Source organism: Chenopodium album, chromosome 9, assembly GCF_948465745.1.
Source record: "Chenopodium album chromosome 9, dcCheAlbu1.1, whole genome shotgun sequence".
NCBI lineage: Eukaryota > Viridiplantae > Streptophyta > Magnoliopsida > Caryophyllales > Amaranthaceae > Chenopodium > Chenopodium album.
In genome coordinates, this window is record NC_137842.1 from 55808184 (window position 1) to 55824936 (window position 16753).

General features: G+C 35.5%; 3 protein-coding genes across 3 annotated transcripts; 1 reads left to right on the plus strand and 2 right to left on the minus strand.

Annotated features, from left to right (window-relative positions):
* Window positions 1-695: 695 nt before the first annotated feature.
* Window positions 696-4737, plus strand: LOC145558589 (uncharacterized). Its single transcript, XM_081619878.1, has 4 exons — window positions 696-1108; window positions 2039-2956; window positions 3696-3743; window positions 3920-4737. The coding sequence occupies exons 1-4, from the start codon at window positions 920-922 to the stop codon at window positions 4337-4339; spliced, it is 1575 nt and encodes a 524-aa protein (XP_081476004.1). The 5' UTR covers window positions 696-919; the 3' UTR covers window positions 4340-4737.
* A 2223-nt stretch (window positions 4738-6960) lies between these two features.
* On the minus strand, window positions 6961-11158 carry LOC145558591 (magnesium transporter MRS2-11, chloroplastic-like). The gene is made up of 12 exons (XM_081619879.1): window positions 10647-11158; window positions 10273-10345; window positions 10059-10129; window positions 9715-9800; window positions 9506-9596; window positions 9264-9332; window positions 8907-8987; window positions 8650-8815; window positions 8522-8567; window positions 8193-8273; window positions 7724-7850; window positions 6961-7327 (listed from the first exon to the last, which is right to left on the minus strand). The coding sequence occupies exons 1-12, from the start codon at window positions 11031-11033 to the stop codon at window positions 7232-7234; spliced, it is 1374 nt and encodes a 457-aa protein (XP_081476005.1). The 5' UTR covers window positions 11034-11158; the 3' UTR covers window positions 6961-7231.
* A 2696-nt stretch (window positions 11159-13854) lies between these two features.
* LOC145558592 (small ribosomal subunit protein eS4x) lies at window positions 13855-16538 on the minus strand. The gene is made up of 5 exons (XM_081619880.1): window positions 16379-16538; window positions 15257-15334; window positions 14991-15171; window positions 14628-14725; window positions 13855-14469 (listed from the first exon to the last, which is right to left on the minus strand). Exons 1-5 carry the CDS (start codon window positions 16379-16381, stop codon window positions 14038-14040), a joined length of 792 nt encoding a protein of 263 aa, XP_081476006.1. The 5' UTR covers window positions 16382-16538; the 3' UTR covers window positions 13855-14037.
* Between the last annotated feature and the right edge of the window lie 215 nt (window positions 16539-16753).

Sequence of the window (16753 nt, forward strand, 5' to 3'; positions counted from 1 at the left end):
GTATAAATTTCGTAAACGGAATAGAGAGGATTTATATAAGTAAGGGAAAGAGTTATGATACAAGTTACCTTTGTTATATACTACGTATATGTTTTGTATCTTTATGGAATGAAAATAAATTGAGGAGTTAATGATTGAGGAGGGAAACACATTTTATTTCACTAGTTGGGTAAGGATAACAATTTGGGAGATTTTGTTACCCTTTGGAAACGATATTTGTTACTTGTAACTCATACCAAACTAATAGAAAGAGAAACACTTATTTGTTTACGTTTCCTACCTTACAAATTTTCATACCAAACACCCCCTAATTGTCTCAATATACTATGTGTTCGGGCATACAATTTTTGGTCTAGACTCCAGGCTTGGCCTGATTCGAAGCTTTGGTCTAAAATCGACCAATTCATTAGGTTCAATCTAAACTAACAAACACATACAATATACAATTGAATCAAGCAAAGGTTTTATTCATTATAATTTATAACTGCAATTGTTGAATAAATTGTGCATTGTAACAGTCTCACAATCAATAAATACCAATTCATAAATTCATTCAATTATAAAAACTTAGTTGATGAAATAATTAGAGTACAAGAGTAGAATATATTATAGCTGACCAAATATCAAATATATTGGACGAAAAATAAACTTTCCTCTTACATTAATAACCGTTGAAAAACGTAGTAGTGACGTAAACAACTACTCTACTTAATTTAGAAGTCCCTTAAAATTTCCCGGCAAACTTTTTAGACGGCGGCCTAATCCTTTCCTATGTAATTCCTGCAAAACCCTAATTTCAAACTTTTTCTCTCTCCTCCGACAAAATCATCTCAAAAATCCCCAATTAATCCAGTTTGTTTCGAGATTCAAGCTTAAAGTTAGGGTTCTAATTGATGTAATTTTGCTGTTAATTGCTTTAATGGCGGAAGATAGAGACGAGGAGAGCGATTACACTTCGGATGATGAAGGAACTGAGGATTATCGAAGAGGAGGTTATCACGCAGTTCGAATTTGTGATACTTTTAAAAATGGAAGATATGTGATTCAGAGGAAGCTTGGTTGGGGCCATTTTTCCACTGTTTGGCTTGCTTGGGACACTCAGAATTCTGTAAATTTCTTCTCTATTGATCTTTAATTTATTGCGATTTGTTCGTTTTTATGTGGTTTGAATTTTGGTTGAATAGTTTGTGTTCTTCGCTCTGTTATTGATTCTCTATACTTTGTTTTTTCTGCTGAATTTGTGAGTTTGATATGAATTTTTTGGTATGTAAGATACTGAATGTTTTTTAAGTTAGGAATATAGTGTTTATAATGAATGAAATGTGAAAATACAATTAGCAGTAGATTTGTAATTAAAATGAGGGTAGGTAACTTCCAGAGTTGACTTGGAGAATGATACGAAGTATAAGTTTTGGTGGAAATTATAGTTGATGAGTATTTTGCAGCAGCATTGATGCTGAGAGTGATTTGTGGAGACGGGAATGTGAATTGGAAGTTGGAACCGTAGAAATGTGGCATCGTGTATTTTCGAAAAATGAATTAAGGAAATGGCTATAAAAGTACAAATTATGAGAGTGTAAGGTAGTTAGAACTCAGAAGTTTGTTTTGTGAATAGCTATTGGAAAGGCTACTTTTGTGTATATTTTTAACTAGACAAGGGATTTTGGGAGCCAAAGGTGATTCTGGATGACTGAATGTGTGAACGTATTGGTAAAGGTCCGGTTATCTGCTTTTGATTTTGTAGTATGTATCTGAAACGAGGAAACATGAGGTTTCATGTAACACTCTTTGAGATTAAATATGTTGTATCTCTGATTAAGAAAATCAAAAGCGAAAGGCTAAAGTATAAAGAAATCTTGTATTGACTTTTTTGGATTCATGTTTATGGTGATGTTTATATAGGTTGATAATATGCTCTAGGATTATTGTTAGGAAAATGATTTATGATTTAGTCGCTGCAATTTTCTCACTTAAAATAGGAAAATAATTCTTTTCCGTTACTAATGAACACAAAAATACTATTACTTGCTTCTGGTAGATGTATGTAGCTCTGAAAGTTCAAAAAAGTGCAAGACATTACACGGAGGCTGCAATGGATGAAATAAAAATTCTCAAATTGATCGCAGATGGTGATCCTGATGATAAAAAGTGTGTTGTGAAACTTTTGGATCATTTTAAGCATTCAGGTCCAAATGGGCAGCACGTGTGTATGGTGTTTCAATATTTGGGGGACAACCTCCTGACCCTTATCAAATATTCAGATTACAAGGGGATTCCACTTCACATGGTTAAAGAAATTTGTTTCCACATTTTAGTTGCTCTGGATTATTTGCATCATCAACTGTCAATGATACACACTGATCTTAAGCCAGAGAATGTCTTACTATTGTCCATGATGGATCCATCAAAAGATCCTAGGAAGTCAGGCGCATCTCCATTGCTTCCAGCTAGTAAATGTAAACCTAAGACTGAAATGGAGCCTCCGGTAACTACTGAATCCACAAATGAGAACTTGACTAAGAACCAGAAAAAAAAGATTAAGAAGAAGGCCAAGCGGACTGCACAGAAGGGTACTGGAGAAGAAACCTCTGGGGATTCTGAATCCAGCATTGGATTGCCCGGTCTAGAATTATCTAGTCATGAAGTGAAATTAAATGGAAACTCTGCTGAACCAGGAAAGAAGAGTAATAGAGGACTCAGTCGTGCCACAAAACAAAGATTATTGAATTCAGTAGATGCTAAATGCAAGTTGGTTGATTTTGGAAATACTTGTTGGACATACAAGCAGTTCACATCGGATATTCAAACCAGGCAGTATAGAAGTCCAGAGGTTATTCTTGGATCCAAGTACTCAACTCCAGCAGATCTATGGTCGTTTGCCTGCATATGTTTTGAGCTTGCCACTGGCGATGTTTTGTTTGATCCTCATTCTGGAGACAAGTACAGTAAGGATGAGGTATGGCTTCTAGTATCATTTTATGTCCCTTGATAGAAGAGCTTCTTTTCTTTCTTGAATTATGGAATCATGTTTCTGTGAATTGATTGGATGCTAAATGAATCTTTTCTCAAGGATGAAGATTATTTCCTAAATTCCTCAAAAGGATTTTTTTTTCTTTATTCCCCCCCCCCCCCCCCCCCCTTTTTTTGGCATATTGCTAATTTTGTTGATAGTGAATGTTAGTAATTCTTCCTTGAAATCCTTTTGTGGACTTCTATTTACTGACAAGTGAGTGAACTGTTAAACTTGAGAGCTTATCTTGTATCCCGTTCACTGCAATTACCTGTCATTGAGCTTGACATGCCTTATATTTACAGTGTATGAAGCTGTTGTTTACTTTTGTAGTTTACTGTTTCTATGATTCCTGTAAATGTTGAACACTACTTGAACTCTTTCTGTGCAAGGGTCGTATTTAGGTCGTGAGCATTGATTTATTGGTTCTGTCTTTTTTCTTTTGGTTTTTATCAGCAAGATTTGGTAAAATTGTTAATGATGTGAGCATATCTTTTGATTGGTGGTCTGTGGCTTAGATCTTTTGAGCACTGCCTCAGTGGGTTGACCTGGCCAGGAGTATGTGTAATGGCTAACGGGTATCTTAATGGCCAAGAATTTATGCCGGTGTCAAAACCTCTGTGAATATGTATCTTTCAGCGACTAGTTTAAATCAGTGACTTATGACTATAACGTTATTCTGCAGGACCACCTTGCTCAGATGATGGAGCTGCTGGGCATGATGCCTCGCAAGGTAAACTAATATGTTCTTCCTTTATTGTTTTTGTTTCCTTGAATCTTTTGTTCTTTTTTATGTATTTGTCATGGTTTCTTTATTGTAAATTTTTGAGAAGACAGAATATTTAAACCTTGTTGCAACTTGCATGTTGATTTTTGTGAATACTGTTTGAAATTGCACAACTTTTGCAGGTAGCTCAAACCGGACGTCGTGCAAATGAGTTTTTCAACAGAAATGGGGATTTAAGACACATTCGTGATTTAAAAATTTGGCCACTCAATAAAGTGCTTGTTGACAAGTATGGTTTTGGGGAGCAAGATGCGAAGGACTTGGCAGATTTCCTCATCCCTATACTTGATTTTGTTCCTGAGAAGAGGCCAAAAGCTGCACAATGCCTTAATCATCCATGGATTAGTTCAGGTCCTCAGCTTTTGGTGCTTAGTAGTCAAGTCCAGGCTGCAGGTAGTGAAATTTGTGATGATAAAAAGGCAGAGATTGAGGATAGAGGGGATATTGAAGCTGGAGTGAGGAATCTGGTTCTTGATACTGACTCCAACATGACAGAAGATTTGAAACCTATCTCTATCTTGTCAACGACAACTGCAGGCTAGTTTGTGCTTAAATTGGTCCTGTTCTGTTTCCAGCTTCAAATTATGCTTCTTATAGGGCACAGTCTGAATTTTTATTGAAGTACTTGTCAAGTTGTCATGTGGCATGTGCTTAACAAGACATACTTCGGATCATTGGTAGACGGCGCTGGAGGTATATATGATTGGCTGAGCATTTTCAGTTACATTATTTAATGCAGTGGAGCTAGTAAAGGAATGATGTACCTGTCGGGAAAAAAGGAAGGATGTGAAAGTAGTCTTCCAAGCATCCTTCCTAGTTCTGGGTCAAATTTGGTTCTAATTTTTGCCGGATATCAAATGTACATTTGAGTGGGATTATACAACTTTGGAGCTTGTTTCTTTTACACTTCCTGCATTTTATATACTGCTATTTGAACTTCCATTTTTATTTATTTATTTATTTATATTTTTTTTTGGCGGTGGATCTCCAACATATGGCGGTAGCCCAAGAGTTTAGAAATTCATGAAGTGGGTAGAAAACCTGCGCAAAGGATAATTCCTTATGGAGGAGGGTGGTGTTAAAACTTTGAGACATTTTCTTATGGTATGCAAATTGAGAAGATGGATGGAGGAGGAGATTTGGGGATAAATAGTTAAGTGGCGGAAGGGAGTTCATAATGAATGGCAAGAGCGACATATTGCCAAATTCATCATTCCAAATTATATCCAAAATATGAATTCATACAACAGCCAGCAGAGCAAGGGGTTCTTACATATCTTCCTGGGTTAGATCTGAAATTAAACAGCAGCTTGTTAGGGTACATTCACACGATTGTGGCGACTATAATTTGTTTGAAAAGGATGGCCATTCTGTGGGATCCAAGAGGCTGAGCCTGCTTGTGGTTTTTGCTGTAAGCTTAAGCGGGTGATTAATCTGATTATGTTTGCTTGTAAGGTAATGCCTTGACTCTCAGTGAAATTTATTTTCGTTGTGAAATGTAGTTTTGTCATGTAAAGATGCTTTCATAAAGAAATCAAGATATGTTCAACCTGTTATATTAATGCAGCAACAATCCAACTCAGTAACTCGTAGATGACCTGATGCAAATGTTTTAATTCCTTGTGACAGATCTTTGCCTACGAAACAAACATGGCAACAAATTGAGGTCCTAAGGAGCAGTACTAGTTCCTTGAATATTTTGATCTCATTCTCGGTGTCCCTTATAAGCTGTTTCAAAGCGTGACAACTACGAACATCTGGAATTATCAGGTGGAGGAATCTACTTGATGTACTTTGGATGATCAGACATTCTCCATATAACACAAGACATTTATAAATTATGCTATACTAAAATGTGTAAATCAAAGCAGCAAAACTGACCTCGACAATAACCATAAATAATTATAAGAAATATTCACAAGAACCTCGAATGAAATCTAGAGTTTGTATGTGTATATCAACAACACTTGTACACTTGTATGATAGAGTATCCTTGCCCAAAAGAAAGGTTGTGAGTCATTGGTACTTGGTAGTTGACTCATTTAAATAGTATGCATGTTAAATACGAGTAATTTTGTTAACTTTCCTTATAATTTGTCCTCGCCATTCATGCAACTATCGAATGAACCGACTCCCTAATAGTGATATTTAACCAATCATAATGCATTCTTCCAATTGAGGTTGAGATATTGCTACAATTTGTATAGGTGGAGTAAAATTAGAGAGCATGACTAGAACTCCTCTCAACCTCAATCTAAATATAAGCCATTTAAAACGTTAGTGTTAGGAAATTAAATATTCCCCTCTATTCTATAAATTTAGTAAAATTTAGTAATTGTATAGAAGAAATAAAAAGGCGAACTAATAAAAATAATTTCAGGATCGTTAATTAATTAATTTCAATTCAATAAAAATGATCTATAGTTTGGCAATAATAATTTCACTTCATACAAAAAAAAAAAAATTGAAAAAAAGGTCTTATACTCACTTTTATTCTATGCGATCTTGAATAACTTTGATCACATCTATTTATGTGGAATTATAAAACATGAAATTTTGATATTTTTAAAATAAAAATTGAAACAAATCTAATTACATAATATGGAGTACATCCTACATGACCATGTAAGTGAATACAACATACAAGTATAATTTAACAATCAAAGTTATAAAAATTTAACCACAAGAACAGACAATAGTAACTGAGTAGAGCTTTATGAGACAAATGTACTACGAGTAGTATTATTAGTGAAAATAAACATTGTATTCATACAAAGTATATGACAATAAATACTCATATGTACCAGTATAGTATGGAATGCATCTTAGTATCTTAGAACAAATTTTATAGACCAACAATAAGTCAATAACAGAATTGATTGACTTTGAGATAGGAGACTAGAGTAATTGACTAGTTGTCCGACTTCCAGGTGTGAGGCCAGGAGTCGAATCTCACCAAGCTCATTTTAGGAGGGATTTCCTTTAAATTCTCCTTTCTAAGATGAGCCTACTCCTTACAAAAAGAAAAAACAGAGAAAGAGAGAGAGAGAGAGAGAGAGAAGAGGATTGATTGACCTATATCTGGAATTAGACTATTAGAGGGAGTAATTCACAATTTGTTTCTAAAAGGTAAAGTAAAAATTGGGCACAAGAATGAAACGGATGAAATCATAAGCCAAACAGCTTGCTTTATTTAGATATTCTATGATTTTGTCAATTACTACCAGCAATAATGAGTTTCTTACATGAAAAATACAAGTAGCAAGTATTACACCCCCTGTTTACATGATCTCTCTTCTACACTTATACAGCCTTCCCCCCTAAAATTACAGTAAAAATAAATTAAGCTAGCTAACCTAGTGAAGCAGCCCAACAATGAGGTGGTTACACTAATCTGATATACCCAATTTACTTTGATTTTTGAGAGAACAAAGCTACAATATTTTCCTATTCTTGAGATATACATACATAAGGTAAAATCCAACCACAATACCAATCATAATCCCTGCTGTTGTCGTCCAAAATGCAAACTGCATCAAAAGAGCGGACTATTAATTTCACCTCAGATTGAAAATCGACAAACAAACAGTGCCTTAAATGAATATGTACATTTTTTTAAAAGAACATGATCATGATCCATACAATACTTGTCTAGTATGTAACAAAAGTCATTATGAGTATATAATCATAAATATTTTGGAAATTGGTGTTAGTAGAAAAAGAATATAGATTGTGACTTTTTTTAAAATAAATACTGAAATTAAGTGAGCATTTGAAGGGAGAAGATTTCAGGGTTTACCTATATCTTAGGCATGCAATCTACTTAGATCTCATATTACAAAGAAGCTATATTGTAGTGAAACACATGTTGGCCCTATCTTTGAAATAATGATATTCAAAATATAACTAGACTACCGAAGACATACCACATGTTCTTCAAGATAGGACCTCAAATTCATTCCAAATATGCCTGCGATCAAAGCTCCAATTGCTACGCAGAATGTGCCTACTTGGAGGAGTAACTCCACTTTGCTTACTTCGAGTCTCCGGGAACTGAATTATGAGAAAACATTTCTGTTATTAGCAAATGTCCACAACAATAACTTAAGTCTCAGGAGCAAAAAATGATATAAGAGCATAAAAGATCAATATATACACGCTTTTTGATTTGCCACAAAAATGATCTTGCTCTTTAAGTTGAGGAATAATGGGTAGGCAGGGCTAACATTGTATGCAAGTTCTGGGAATACTAACTTCATTATTCTAAATTAACAAGTTTAACATTACGGTTTGGGCAGTAAGAGACATGCCTTGAGCCTCCAATGACCTAGGTTGCACAAGAGTATTCCCAAAAGAATGAAGGATATGGGTAAAGAATGTATTCCCAAAACTGACCTTAAATTTACAGCAATGGAGTCTTCCATCTCTTTGGCAGAGTCAAGAAGCCTTTCAGCTTGACCATGGATAGATTCACACCTGCAAATGCAAGCAATGAGATTCGTCTCACAACTCTAAAGCTTTCGTAAAATGAATAGGAGCTCTCTTAGACTAGCTTCCCCAAAACACACTACATATCATTGCAGATTTGAAAGTGTTTTACAGCCTACTAGTCTGCATGATGCATATGAAAGATATTAAATAATGTACGGAATTACTGAAATCAAGTAGATCATTCTGGCAACATACAGTACAAGCATTCTTAATAAACTGCCTGGTCATAATACCTCTGAAGATAATTTTCCAACAACATTTCAATTTCTTCCTCCTCTTCTGCATCAGACACAATATGTTAGAATCCCATTTCAAAGATTTCATGATAAGTGCACACAACAATTTTCCCCTTTTGACTCACCCTCGGCAATATCTTTGTCCAAGGCAACTGAGCATTCTAAGGAGTGAGTAATTCTATCAACTGTGCAATTCCTTCCCATGATACATATCCTGCGTAATTCCTGCGTGTCTTCCAAAAGATCAAGCAGCATCTGCCTGAGATCCCCAGCTCGAGATCCCAACTCAACCTTGTCAAATAAAAAGAATATATTTCAGGTTGTGTATTGCTAAAATGAAAGTGCTACACTGCTTGTTTGTTGAAAAAAGGGCAAGACATACCAATGTTTGTTTGCTAGTGCGAAGTTGTTCCAAGATATCACCTGTTAATCGATTAGGGAGAACCTCAAGTAGTGATTGAACCTGAGATGCATGAAAGAATACTTTTCTTACAGTTTGGAATGGAATTACAAAACCAAAGGAATATACAATATAGAATAAGTGAATAACCCCAATCTCTAATGATTTTCAGAAATTTAAGAATAATTTGGCATAACTTTCCTATTTAAGGACAAAGCTAGCTAAGTGATAAACAACCAAAACACAATTGGAATACAATTTTCGTTTCCAAGTTCTGGATTGCCAAGATATCAAATAAGAAAATAACAAAAGCTATACTCACTGTGTTGCCATACTCACACGAGGTTCTATTTCCATCATCCTTTGCTCATAGCGCTGTATTCTTGAAACCAAGGCTGCTTCGACAACCTAGAAACATTAACCCTCAGAAGTTTGGAATTCTAAAGTATTGCATACTATAACTAGACATTTCAACTACTATGAAATCATTCGATATTATGAAGCAAACTTGACCACATAATAATGCTCTAGTCCATATGGACAGAGCCTAAGACAAACAAATTCATGACATTAAAACTTACCTCCAGTACAAATGGCATAGACAACACTCCATTTGTGTTTACAGACTTTAAACGAGGCAACAACGAGTCAATGAAAGCTTTTCCTCCCCTCCTGAAATAATTAACAAATACACACATGCATTGTTAATTCATGTTGAAAGGTATGTTAGATATCAGCAGAGAAATAATTTTCAAACAGCAAAAACAATTCTGTAAGGAAATAAATTTACCGGTTATAGTTAAATATGAGAACACGTTCCTGCATCACTATCGCCCTTAATGAACCCAAATTCAGTAGAATAGCATGCTCCCGAACCTATAACATATGTTCAAATGGATGATCAATCTTAACATACGAAATAAAACCTGAAATTGCAGCAGTGAAAAGGGTTTCGAGCCAACATAAGCAATTTGATAGGTTGTAACCCAAATCAGTAAACTGCCATTAGTTCATGACTGATTAACATGTAGTATTGTGAGTATTGTCTATGACTTTTTACTTAGTCTATTTTACTTCCTTTATTGGCCTCAATTACTTGTATGTCATTAAGCTGTAAGAGATCTGATTATGTACCAGTAACGATGGCATCGAGTTTGTCAACCACAAGGACGGATCAACACTGCGAATATCACGAGGACGAAGACCTGACAATAAACAAGCTCATAAGCAACTGGCCAAAGTTACAAAAACTAATTATCAAGTTAATAGTCATGTTGATCATGTAATTTGAACTAGTAACACGACAACTAATTCTAAACAAAGAGACTATGTATGATCTCAAACTCACCACTAGTTTTCAGCAAATTCCTTCTATTAATCGTTTTCGTCGATACCATTCCATCCGACTTCACCTCCACCACCTATTCATCCATTACATCACAACATAATATAATCCAATTCAAGATAACAAAAAATAACATGATTTTAAGAGAAAGCAACTAAAAATGCAAATCAAGTGGCATTTTCGTAAATAAATCAACAACTTCACTTGCATTTTATAATTAAGAAATTATTGATCCTCCTTACGAAACTGCCATTTGATTTGCATTCTTTGTTAAGTAGTAACCAACATTGATAAACTTGGATTTACTCCAATTTTAAGCATAAATTACAGCAATTATTCACAAAAGTACAAAACTGCTAGTTAAGTTAAAAACAAACCTGATAAACAGGCTCAGGAATTCCAAGAGGAGAAGGAGGAGGCGAAGAATTCACTTTGGGAACATCATTACCAGAAGCAGAATAATGCTCAACTTTAACATTACCAGCAATTTCTCTGTCATCAAAATCAACAACACCGGAATCATCACGAGTCTCGGAATCGCTAATCTGATCTTCGGCAGTTGATTTGGCGAAGCATCTAGATTTCGGCGTAGATTTTACGGCGAGTGCGAGGTTGAAGTTGCGGTGGAGAGAGAGGGAGAGGGAGGGAGTCGAACATGGCGGACGAAGGAGGAGGAGGTCGGAGAAGAGGTGAGAAGGTGGAGGAGAGAAGAGGGAATGCGGTGGTAGAGATGGTGGCGAGGAAGTTGTTGTCGCCGGAAACATGGAGGTTGTGGAGTTGGGAGTATGATCATCAACAGAGGAAAGATGGGATTTGAAATTGAGGATAATGTTGTTGTTATGTTAGTAGTCAATTTTTGAATATGTGGGGTTTATAGTTTGTGTGGTTTTGTGGTTGCAATTGTTATTCGTCATTCTAAGCAATGTAGTGCCAAAGGGGAGTTTAGCTTTATTTGAGTTTAAATCACGCAATCTAAATGGATAGCATTGTAGCAACTAGCACGAGGTACTTAAGGAATAAAAATGAGATCGAGTTAACTTGAGAGTTGAGACATAACAGTGGTGGCTTTGGAAGTTGGGAATGTATCAAAGCTTGTCAAGTCTAGAAGATTGAGCTCATACGTTTATTTTCAGTTTAGTACAGTTTAATTCATTGTAGCAACTAGCTCGTGTTTTGGAACTCCTCAAGGTGAGACTGATTTGGCTCGAGATTTGATTAACATTGACTCGAATCTTAAATATTTGATTTAATAATGCATCCAGGCCATATTTCGACTTAGGGCATGTTCTCATAGACTGGACTCATCTGAACTGAATTGAAATGAAAATTTTATAAAAGAAGGAAAATAGGAGCTGAAGTGAACTGAACTGAATTAAACTGTACTAAACTGAAAATAAACGTATGAGAACAGGCCCTTAAGAACAAGGACAGCATCGTTCTCTGATTTACTCTCTCTCCCTTCTTATTCGTTTAACAACTCGCTTTCTCTTTCTATGTACCATGCCTTTTACTTTTTTCATCCTCTTACTTTTTCCCATCTTTTATTTCCTTCCACATCAATAAAAGATCCTCTTTTAATTCTCCCGATGCAATTAAAGTGTCAAGTGTCTACTTATAGTTGGTTGGTCGCACGTTGATGAGTAAAAAAAATAAGATATCTACAATTTTTTTGGGTGGGCTTCCATGCATCAGACAACAAGCCCAAATGTGGCTCTTGGAGTGAGGAGTGTACATCCTCTTTCTACAAAGGATGGTGCTTCATCCTCATCAATTGAGTATCCTCTATTAAGATATACTTCCTCCGTTTCTATTTAATTGACACGTTCAATTTAGGCACATATTAAGGAGAGGATAGAGAGTGAGAGAGAATGATAAAGCAAGTGGGGTACACTTAAAAAACAAAGTATAAAACTTACCCAAAAAGAAAACGTGTCAACTAAAAAAACTTCCTAAAAAGAAATACGTGTCAACTAATAAAAAATGGAGGTAACTAGGTAAGTAGTTATTATTGCGGGTGCTCTAAAGTTTTTAGAACGGGCTAAATTTTAGCATAAAGATAGGGAAAATGGAAATAAATAATCTCACATTTGCGTGGTCTGACAATAGCAATCCCACCTTTTGATTATTACAAGACAATCCCACCTTGTTATGTGATCTTCTTTTAATAGACCTTAACCTGTTGGTGACTTATTTTTGTAGGTTATATGCCATGTGTCAATTTTAAATAGGTTCATTTTATTTTTTGAATAATAAAAAAAAAATACAAAAATACAGAAAACAATTTTTTTTTTTTTTTTTTAAAAAAAAAAAAAAAAAAAACTTGCCACCAACTACAAACCCTAGCCACCGTGACACTCCAGCCCCCTACCCTAGCAACCAACGAACATCGGCTGGTCGCCCACCTTAACCTCCGAAATGGCCGGTGACACCTACCCACAGGGTAAACGGTGGATTTTACGCAGTGGGGTCGGGTTTTTAGGGTCTTTTAAGCGACCTTTTCGGAGCTTAGATGGGGACATTCGGGATGATTAGGGAGGTTGGGTGGGGTTTTCCGGGGCTGAGTGGGAGATTTCGGGGGTTTTTCGGCGGCTAGGTAGGGTTTTTAAGGCGGTGGCTGTTGTGGTTAAGGCGATTTCGGGGGTGGGATTTGGGTCCAGGGTGGTTTCGGGGGTGGCTTTTGGTCGGCAAAGTGGATTTTGGTGTTTGAGGGTTCCGACCAGCCAATTTTTGTGGGTTTAGGGTTGCAATCGTCCGATTTTTGGTGGGGCTAGGATAAGGTGGGCGGTGGCTGATGACTTTTTTTTTTTTTAATTTTTTACTTATTTTGTTTTAAACTTTTTTTTTTAATTTTGACCAATTATTGAATGACACATGACTTAAAAAAATAAAAATAAAAATAAAATAAAATAAATAAAAATAAAAAAAAAAAACTTGTTTAACAGGTTGTAGATCAAAAGGTCTATTAAAAAAAAATCACATACCAAGGTGGGATTGCCTTAAAAAGTGGGATTGTTATCGTCAAACCAAAGGTGATATTATTTATATCCATTTTTCCATAAAAACAGAAGTATTACAAAAAATATTAACATTAAAAACTTAGCAAAAATTTAAAGTTTCCCTAATATTTTATCATCGGTCTAGTATATGTAATGGTAAATTAAAGTGTTATTCAACTGAATTGAACTGAATCAAAGCCAAAAAAACAAATTGACCCAACCCAATCTAACCTAAATATGACTGAAAGGACCCAATCCCAATCCTATTAAGCTAAGCGTAAACTCAATACCCAACAATCTATAGAACTTAATCAAACCCAGAAATCAAATTGACCCAATTTTTTTTTTTTTTTTGACAAGAAATCAAATTGACCCAATTTAACCCAACCTACTAGTTACTACACAAGATCATGCACATTTTAGTCCTAAACATACATAGGCTCAAAAGTGTTATTCTATGTTTGGTTCTCAAAATGGACGTTGTACAACATTGATGAAATCAAAATCAATGAGGTAGAACTCAAGCTTAATTACAAACGATATTTCTGACCCATCAAAACCATTTTGCAAAGAATTCAAAATCTTGCCATGAAAAGGATAAATTTTAGCTAGTCACATTCATCTCAAATACAGAAATAACATCTATAACAACCTCACAGCAAGTTTAAAAGGCCAAAATTGTAACGACACAAGGAAATAACTAAAGCATTCATCTAAGAAAAATATGTAGAGCAGTTCAACTCGAGATAAACCATATTGGCATTACATAAAATTAAGCAGTAGCTGCTTCCTTCTGTAGCCTCTTCCTAGCCTCCTCAATAATTGACAACTTGATACCCTTACCCTTGGGAACAGATACCCATGGCTTGGTGCCCTTGCCAATGATAAAAACGTTGCCTTGACGAGTTGCAAATTCGTGACCAGCAGCATCTTCTACGTGAATGGTTTCAAAACTACCCTTATGCTTTTCTCTGTTCTTCAGGATTCCAACACGCCCTCTGTTTCTACCACCAGTCACCATAACAACATTTCCGACATCAAACTTGATGAAGTCAACAATCTTGTTGGCTTCCAGGTCAAGCTTGATTGTGTCATTGGCCTTGATAAGTGGGTCTGGATAACGGATGGTGCGACCATCATAGGTGTTCAAATAGGGAATACCTTTCTGTCCAAACTGAATTGATCGGACCTTGCAGAGTTTGTACTGAAAAGTAGATAAATGTACACAATAAGACACAATTCTCTATATTATGAAGACTTAACTGGTGGCATCAAGGCAAAAGAAGAGCATAAAAGACATCAAGTCAAATAAAAGGATCAAAACTAAATGCAATAAATTCTTAGAAGCAAATGACAGTATACCTTTGCCTCTTCATCTCTGATAGAGTGCAAGCGGAATCTTCCCTTGGTGTCATAAAGCAGACGGAAATTCTCATTTGTCTTGGGAATGGAAACAACATCTGGAAAAAAAGGCAGTTCCCATTAACAGGTGCCAAAAAAGTTTATGCATAGTTATCAGGTATTAACTATCCTAACAAAGATTGTTTAATTTGTAATATTACCAATTGAACACCGACAATATGTATAATATGGGGCAAAAAATAGCAAGTCTTTACCATAAAAAGGTGAATACATCATGCAATCCAATCTCAAGAAATCTTATATATACGTCGCATAATGCAAATCAACATAGAAGATCAAGACAGAAATTGAAAGAGAACATACCCATAAAACCAGCTGGGTAGGTCTTATCAGTCCTGACTTTGTTGTCAACAAGAACATGTCGTTGCATCAAAATAGCTTGGACCTCTTGGTAAGTAAGGGCATACTTTAACCTGTTACGCAGAATAAGGATCAAGGGCAAGCATTCCCTTGCTTTGTGGGGACCAGATGAAGGTTTGGGAGCCTGCGTATCAAATTGCAGCAAACATAAGAAAAAATTACAGCAGCAAAACAGCCAGATGAATAACGTGAAAATTTGAGTCACTTACAAATGCACCACCAAGTTTGTCAAGCATCCAATGCTTGGGGGCATTGAGCCTCTTCAAATGTTTCTTCAATCCTCTCGCCTGCAATTCAGATAAACAACAAAACATGAATAAAAAACATTGGAGAACAAACATTCATACCCTAAATTCTCAATAGCATTTAATCCCTACAAAGTATAAGATATACTCTGCAATTAAGACATGATATCAAAAATTCAAAACGAGAACAGCTCTATTTCCTACAAAAAATCAATCCGCCTTCTACTTTAACCATTTGGAAGAAGAAGCTCCGCAGACAAGTAATCACCGAGAACAGTGTTATACATTTCCCACCTGAATTTAACTCTTACCTAGTACACTACCATTTATGACACAATTGAAATGAAAAATAAGTACAATAAAACAATCCTTTCACCTTTGCAATACGTTGTATATGCAATTTAATAGCAAACACAGATTAAGTAGCCATTTCGACAAATAAATCAATGAAACATATCCCATCATCAATCGACGAAAATGCTAAAACAAACGCACTCGAATACTCTTCATCCATTTCCCTGTGCTCTCAGACAGTACCACACTAAACCAGTTACTCGATAACCGATATATAGGGAAGCACCATTACCGCCCAACAAAAGCAAAAGCCAGTCATCAACCATCTCATTACGACATCCCTAATACAAATACAATCCACTGATACCTTCAATTCAAAAGCAACACGAAATGTATCTAAACTAGAGACTTCAACCCTTATTCCAACCAGAAATTACCCAAATAACCGATATTCAAAAATCATTAGATCAAGATAATTATACAATTAGCAAATTCCATCAACATTTATGATCAATTCACAGTAACTAACCACAATCACCCAGTACAACCAAAAACAAAAAAGACCTGGGTCACATTTTGGCAAGAAAAATCACAGAAAATCACATAAATTACACAAAAAAGATCAAATTGATGAAAATTTTAAAGACCCAGAAGACATGCAGCCGATCCCAGAAACAAAAATCCACAACATTCAGAAAAAGTTCAGATTATGCAATGAACAAAAATCATAGTATTGGAAATTAGAGAAAACAAGAAATGAGTAGATTGCAAGAGATTAGTGAGGAGACTGACCATGTTTGAAGATTTGGGTGGAAGAGAGAGAAAGTTGTTCTCTCTTCAGCGGCGTTTGTTCGACAACAGAGATTGGTTAAGCAGGAATGAGTGAGGATTTCAATCAAAAACCCTAGTCTGTGTCTGTTATCAAAAAGCTTTGCTAGGGTTTTCTATATAGTTGGGCCTTTTTTATAAACAGAAATGTAATTCTAAAGTTAGCCCAACTTTAGTATCCCCTTGGACGGTTGGACTTGTTCCTCGTGGACTATATGTTTTTTTTTTTTTTTTTTTTTTTTTTTGGACAAATGAGGCAGAGAAATACCATTAAAAGCAAAAAAAAGCAAAAATACAACAAAATAATCAAACTAGGAAGGTACAAAGCGTGGGGTAGTC

What these genes read in the sequence shown, in the direction of transcription:
- LOC145558591 (XM_081619879.1), bottom strand. Translation starts at nt 11,033, where the DNA reads ATGTTTCCGGCGACAACAACTTCCTCGCCACCATCTCTACCACCGCAT. An exon ending in ACTCGATGCCATCGTTACTG is followed by an intron (nt 9,801 to 10,058) that starts GTACATAATCAG and finishes CATATGTTATAG; the next exon opens with GTTCGGGAGCATGCTATTCT. An exon ending in CCTATCTTGAAGAACATGTG is followed by an intron (nt 7,328 to 7,723) that starts GTATGTCTTCGG and finishes CTTTTGATGCAG; the next exon opens with TTTGCATTTTGGACGACAAC.
- LOC145558589 (XM_081619878.1), top strand. Translation starts at nt 920, where the DNA reads ATGGCGGAAGATAGAGACGAGGAGAGCGATTACACTTCGGATGATGAA. An exon ending in ACAAGTACAGTAAGGATGAG is followed by an intron (nt 2,957 to 3,695) that starts GTATGGCTTCTA and finishes GTTATTCTGCAG; the next exon opens with GACCACCTTGCTCAGATGAT. An exon ending in TGGGCATGATGCCTCGCAAG is followed by an intron (nt 3,744 to 3,919) that starts GTAAACTAATAT and finishes CAACTTTTGCAG; the next exon opens with GTAGCTCAAACCGGACGTCG.
- LOC145558592 (XM_081619880.1), bottom strand. An exon ending in CTACCCAGCTGGTTTTATGG is followed by an intron (nt 14,726 to 14,990) that starts GTATGTTCTCTT and finishes CTTTTTTTCCAG; the next exon opens with ATGTTGTTTCCATTCCCAAG. An exon ending in TCAGAGATGAAGAGGCAAAG is followed by an intron (nt 14,470 to 14,627) that starts GTATACTGTCAT and finishes TCTACTTTTCAG; the next exon opens with TACAAACTCTGCAAGGTCCG.